General features: G+C 39.5%; 1 protein-coding gene across 1 annotated transcript in view; it reads left to right on the forward strand.

The window, feature by feature from the left end:
* LOC114633859 (fibrous sheath-interacting protein 2-like) overlaps positions 1–7415 on the forward strand; it is a 37875-nt gene that overhangs the window by 29709 nt on the left and 751 nt on the right. The window contains exon 20 of the mRNA XM_028782795.1: positions 6749–6794. Coding sequence (XP_028638628.1) covers positions 6749–6794 — 46 coding nt within the window. The remainder of the gene's footprint in view (positions 1–6748; positions 6795–7415) is intronic.

Raw genomic sequence — 7415 nt, forward strand, 5'->3', positions numbered from 1 at the left:
GACACAGAGTCGGTCTGCTCCTGTCCTGTTGAGAAACTGAATCCTGAGTCATCCAGGAGCCACTGCACTCAGAGCAGCTGGAGCCACTGCACTCAGAGCAGCTGAAACTGAATCCTGAGTCATCGAGGACCCACTGCACTCAGAGCAGAAGGATTTCCAGATCCAAGAGGTGGCCTGAGTCCCAGGAGTTATTCCACCCAGGAGATTAGGAGCATAAGACCACAGAGACCTCTGGACTCTGAGGAGCTCTGCAATAAGCAAGATAACTGGAAATACAGACTCCAGTTTTACACAGTGAGGGCAGGTACCACTAGAGTTAACCAGATGGCGAAAGGCAAGCGCAAGAACATAAGCAACGGAAACCAAAGTTTCTTGGCATCATCAGTGCCCAATTCTCCCAATATAGCAAGCCCTGAACACCCCATCACACCTGAAAAGCAGGATTCAGAATTAAAATCACTTCTCATGATGATGATAGAGGATTATAAGAAGGAATTAAGTAACTCCCTTAAAGAAATACAGGAGAGTACAAGTAAACAGATAGAAGCCCTTAAAGAGGAATCACAGAAATCCCTTAAGGAAATGGAAGAAAACACAAAGAAGGAATTAAACAAAAACATTCAGGATCTGAAACTAGAAATAGAAACAATAAAGAAAGTTCAAAGGGAGACAACCATGGAGATAGAAAACCTAAGAAAGAGATCAGGAGTCACAGACGCAAGCATCACCAACCGAATACAAGAGATAGAAGAGAGAATCTCAAATGCAGAAGATATGGTAGAAAATATTGACACAGTTGTCAAAGAAAATGCAAAATGCAAAAAACTCATAACTCAAAACATCCAGGAAATCCAGGACACAATGAGAAGACCAAACCTAAGGATAATAGGTATAGATGAGAATGAAGATTCCCAACTTAAAGGGCAAGTAAATATCTTCAACAAAATTATTGAGGAAAACTTCCCTAACCTAAAGAACAGGATGCCCATAAACATACAAGAAGCCTACAGAACACCAAATAGACTAGACCAGAAAAGAAATACCTCCCGTAACATAATAATCAAAATATCAGATGCACAAAACAAAGAAAAAATACTAAAAGCAGTAAGGGAAAAAGGTCAAGTAACATATAAAGGCAGACCTATAAGAATTACACCAGACTTCTCACCAGAGACTATAAAAGCCAGAAGAGCCTGGACTGACATCATACAGACACTAAGAGAACACAATTGCCAGCCCAGATTACTGTACCCAGCAAAACTCTCAATCACTATAGATGGTGAAACCAAGATATTCCATGACAAAACCAAATTTGCACAATATCTTCCCACAAACCCAGCACTTCAAAGGATAATTGATGGAAAATGCCAACACAAGGAGGGAAACTACAACCTAGGAAAAGCAAGTAAGTAATCTTCCAACAACCCCCAAAAAAGATACAAACATAACTTTACCTCTAATAACAAAAATAACAGGAAGCAACAATCATTTTTCCTTAATATCTCTTAACATCAATGGTCTCAATTCCCCAATAAAAAGACGCAGACTAGCAGACTGGATACACAAACAAGACCCAGAATTTTGCTGCATACAAGAAACACACCTCAGTGACAAAGACAGACACTACCTCAGAATAAAAGGGTGGAAAACAATTTTCCAAGCCAATGGTCCCAAGAAACAAGCTGGAGTAGCCATTCTAATATCAAATAAAATCGACTTCCATCCAAAATTAATCAAAAAAGATAAGGAAGGACACTTCATACTCATCAAAGGAAAAAGCTACCAAGGTGAACTCTCAATTCTGAACATCTATGCCCCAAATGCAAGGGCACCTACATACATAAAAGAAACTTTACTAAAGCTCAAAACACACATTACACCTCACACAATAATAGTGGGGGATTTCAACACCCCACTCTCAGCAATGGACAGATCATGGAAACAGAAACTAAACCGAGACACTTTGACATTAACAGAAGTTATGAACCGAATGGACTTAACAGACATCTATAGAACATTTCATCCTAAAACAAAAGAATATACCTTTTTCTCAGCACCTCATGGTACCTTCTCCAAAATAGACCATATAATTGGTCACAAAACAAGCCTCTACAGATACAAAAAGATTGAAATAATCCCTTGCATCTTATCAGATCACCACGGACTAAGACTGGTCTTTAATAATGACAAAAACAATGGAAAACCCACGTACACATGGAAACTGAACAACTCTCTACTCAATGATGACTTGGTCAAGGAAGAAATAAAGAAAGAAATAAAAGACTTTTTAGAATTCAATGAAAATGAGGACACATCATACCAAAACTTGTGGGACTCCATGAAGGCAGTGCTAAGAGGAAAACTCATAGCTCTAAGTGCCTATAAAAAGAAACTGGAAAGAGCACACACTAACAAGTTGACTGCACAACTAAAAGCTCTAGAACAAAAAGAAGCAAATACACCCAGGAGGAGTAGAAGGCAGGAAATAATCAAACTCAGGGCTGAAATCAACCAAATAGAAACAGAAAGAACAATACAAAATATCAATAAAACCAGGAGTTGGTTCTTTGAGAAAATCAATAAGATAGATAAAACGTTAGCCAGATTAACCAGAGGGCACAGAGACAGTATCCAAATTAATAAAATCAGAACTGAAAAGGGAGACATAACAACAGAAACTGAAGAAAATAAAAAAATCATCAGATCCTACTACAAAGGCCTATACTCAACAAAACTGGAAAACCTGGAAGAAATGGACAATTTCCTAGACAGATACCAGGTCCCAAAGTTAAACCAGGAGCAGATAAACCATCTAAATAGTCCCATAACCCCTAGGGAAATAGCAGCAGTCATTAAAAGTCTCCCCACTAAAAAAAGCCCAGGACCAGATGGTTTTAGTGCTGAATTTTATCAGACCTTCAAGGAAGATCTAATACCAATTCTCTTCAAACTATTCCACAAAATAGAAACAGAAAGAACACTACCCAATTCGTTCTATGAAGCTACAATTACACTCATACCCAAACCCCACAAAGACCCAACAAAGAAAGAGAACTTCAGACCAATCTCCCTTATGAACATCGATGCAAAAATACTCAATAAAATTCTAGCAAACCGAATCCAAGAACACATCAAAACAATCATCCATCATGATCAAGTAGGTTTTATCCCAGGAATGCAGGGATGGTTCAATATTCGGAAATCCATCAATGTAATCCACTATATAAACAAACTCAAAGAAAAAAAATCCACATGATCATCTCACTAGATGCTGAGAAAGCATTTGATAAAATTCAACATCCCTTCATGATAAAAGTCTTGGAAAGATCAGGAATTCAAGGCCCCTACCTAAACATACTAAAAGCAATTTACAGCAAACCAGTAGCCAACATCAAGCTAAATGGAGAGAAACTTGAAGCAATCCCACTAAGATCAGGGACTAGACAAGGCTGCCCACTCTCCCCCTACCTATTCAATATAGTACTGGAAGTCCTAGCCAGAGCAATTAGACAACAAAAAGAAGTCAAAGGGATACAAATAGGAAAGGAAGAAGTCAAAATATCGCTATTTGCAGATGATATGATAGTATACTTAAGTGACCCCAAAATTTCCACCAGAGAACTCCTAAACCTGATAAACAACTTCAGCAAAGTGGCTGGTTATAAAATCAACTCAAACAAATCAGTAGCCTTCCTCTACATGAAAGATAAACAGACTGAAAAAGAAATTAGGGAAATGACACCCTTCACAATAGTTGCAAATAATATAAAATACCTTGGTGTGAATCTAACCAAGCAAGTGAAAGACCTGTATGACAAGAACTTCAAGTCTCTGAAGAAAGAAACTGAAGAAGATCTCAGAAGATGGAAAGATCTCCCATGCTCATGGATTGGCAGGATTAATATAATAAAAATGGCCATCTTGCCAAAAGCAATCTACAGATTCAATGCAATCCCCATTAAAATCCCAACTCAATTCTTCACAGAGTTAGAAAAGGAAATTCTCAAATTCATATGGAATAACAAAAAACCTAGGATAGCGAAAACTATTCTCAACAATAAAAGAACTTCGGGAGGAATCACCATCCCTGACCTCAAGCTGTACTACAGAGCAATAGTGATAAAAACTACCTGGTATTGGTACAGAGACAGGCAGGAAGATCAATGGAATAGAATTGAAGACCCAGAAATGAACCCACACTCCTATGGTCACTTGATCTTTGACAAAGGAGCTAAAACTGTCCAGTGGAAAAAGGACAGCATTTTCAACAAATGGTGCTGGTTCAACTGGAAGACAACATGTAGAAGAATGAAAATTGATCCATTCTTATCCCCTTGTACAAAGCTCAAGTCTATGTGGATAAAGGACCTCCACATGAAACCAGATACACTGAAACTAATAGAAGAGAAGGTGGGGAAAAGCCTCGAATACTTGGGCACAGGGGAAAAGTTCCTGAACAGAACTCCAATGGCATATGCTCTAAGATCGAGAATTGACAAATGGGACTTCATAAAATTGCAAAGTTTCTGTAAGGCAAAGGACACTGTCAATAGGACAAAACGACAACCAACAAATTGGGAAAAGATCTTTACCAATCCTTCATCTGATAGAGGGCTAATATCCAATATATACAAAGAACTCAAGAAATTAGACTCCAGACAACCAAATTACCCTATTAAAAAATGGGGTATATAGCTTAACAAAGAATTTTCAATGGAAGAAACTCGAATGGCCGAGAAGCACCTAAAGAAATGTTCAGCATCCTTAGTCGTCAGGGAAATGCAAATCAAAACAACCCTGAGATTCCATCTCACACCAGTCAGAATGGCTAAGATTAAAAACTCAGGTGATAGTAGATGCTGGCGAGGGTGTGGAGAAAGAGGAACACTCCTCCATTGTTGGTGGGACTGCAAGATGGTGCAACCACTTTGGAAATCAGTCTGGCGGTTCCTCAGATAATTGGACATAGCATTACCCGAGGATCCAACTATACCACTCCTAGGCATATACCCAGAAGATGCTCGAACATATAACAAGGGCATATGCTCAACTATGTTCATAGCAGCCTTATTTATAATAGCCAGGAGCTGGAAAGAACCCAGATGTCCTTCAACTGAGGAATGGATTCAAAAAATGTGGTATATTTACACAATGGAGTATTACTCAGCTATTAAAAACAATGAATTCGAGAGGTTCCTTGGTAAATGGATGGAACTAGAAATTATCATCCTGAGTGAGGTAAGCCAATCACAAAAGAAGACACATGGTATTCACTCACTGATTATTGGATATTAGCCTAGAACCTTGAAATGCCCAAGATGCAACTCACAGGCCACATGAAGTCCATAAAGAAGGAAGACCAAGTGAGGGTGATTCGGTCCTTCTTAGAAGGAGCAACAAAATACTCAAGGGAGCAAATATCGAGACAAAGTGAGGGACAGAAACTGAAGGAGGGGCCGTCTCAAGACCACCCCACCTGAGTATCTATCCCATGTGCAATCACCAAAGGTAGATGCTGATGTGGAAGACAGGAAGTGCATGCTGATAAGAGCCTGATATGGATATCTCCTCAGAGGCCTTCAAGAGTCAGACATATTCAGAGGCAGATGCTCACAACTAGCCATTGAACTGATCATGGGGTTCTCAATAGAGGAGTTAGAGTGAAGACTGAAGGAGCTGAAAGGGTTTGTGGCACCATGAGGAGAGCAACAATACCAACCAACCACAGCTCCCAGGGTCTAAACCACCAGCCTGGGAGCACTTAGGGGGGGATCCAGGGCTTCAGCTGAATATGTAAAAGTGGAGGGCCCTGCTGGGCTTAGGTGGAAGAAGAGAACCTTGACCTCATGAAGGCTGGATGCCCCAGGGGGTGGGAATTTTGAGGGTGGGGAGGTGGGAGTGGGGGGGTGTAGATAGAGGTTACATCCACAGAGAAGAAGGAGGAGGGGCGAGGGGATTGGGGGTTCCGAGGGGGTGGTGGGGGATGGGGTAAGGGGACAACATAGGAAATGTAAATAAATCATCCAATAAAAAAAAAAGAATAAACAACATGCTATTGAATTAAAAAAAAAAGAATTACTTGGATTCTAAAATGAAAATCTAGCTGTCATTGTGGAAAGAATAATGGAGAGGGAAAAAAGGATGGAGGGAAAGCTAGTTCCAAGTGTCCTGGGACAACGGTGATAAAAACATAAGAGGACAGGGATTGGAAAAGTAGTTCCGATCTCAGACTTGGCCACTAAATAGATGTGTGACTCCTGAGGTAGATGGGGGAGGTGATGATGACAGTTCTGTGTATAGGTTCTCAATTCTCAGCCTTACCTCCACATCAGAAATCATGATACTGGATTGTATTTGTTCTAGAAGTTGCACTTCTTCAGAATATCTATTTTATGTCCAAGAAGTGTGTTAGATTAGATTGAATTAGCCGCTTCTGCAACAAAGAAACAACTCATAAGGTTTTGGGCATTGAGGACTGGTCATGTATCTAGCCAGAATAATAGAGAAGAGAAGCTGATTTGGAAAGATGGGGTACTCATGTTATTCTTCATTTTGAACATAGTTCTATTTAGGCACCTGTGTGAGACACCCAGCACAACACTGGTATTATTTATTAGCATTGAGAAGAGTGCTAAGTAAAGAGGAGAGGATTAAGGAGAATACTGTGTTGGATTGCTGTAGGGTAGGTTAAAAGTCCCTTTTAGAAACTTCATTGCTAATGTTGTCTCTTGAATGTTGTACCATACAGTATGATAAAGGAACTGCAAGGACATCACATCATTCACATGACAGAGGTAAGAAAGGGAACAATATTCGTAATGATTTTTTTTTCAGTTAAATAACTAGTTTTGTATTTGTTTCATGATTATAAAGTTCCCACTTTCTTTGCTACAAAAAGCTTAAAGTATAGTGGTATCAATGTCACTCTTCCAATTCAGAGCAGTGGCTGGGTGAATAGGCCCTTTGGGGATTTGTAACATATAATGAAGTTAGGGTTTTTGCTATATCTGTCTATACAGATAAACCAAGTTCTTCTAATATTACACTGTGGTTTGGGAGTTATGGTGAGGAAAATTCTCCCAAGAAGGAATCCACACACTATTGCTTTACTTTTCTCATAAGCATAACATAATGAAGACTATCTTCTATCTCCTGAGGACTGGACTCGAGATTAGGCACACCTCTGGTAGCTTCTACAAAACTTTCCTAAGTATAACACACACACACACACACATACACACACACACACACACCTATAAAGAACACTAGTACAGACATCACTACCTGGATAGTTATCAAGTCACTAATATCTACTATGCATGAAACCAAATGTTCATATTCCACTGAACCAAAGCCTTGTTTCTTCCTTCCTTCCTTCCTTCCTTCCTTCCTTCCTTCCTTCCTTCCTTCCTTCC

Source organism: Grammomys surdaster, unplaced genomic scaffold (assembly GCF_004785775.1).
Source record: "Grammomys surdaster isolate TR1022 unplaced genomic scaffold, NIH_TR_1.0 60, whole genome shotgun sequence".
Lineage (NCBI taxonomy): Eukaryota > Metazoa > Chordata > Mammalia > Rodentia > Muridae > Grammomys > Grammomys surdaster.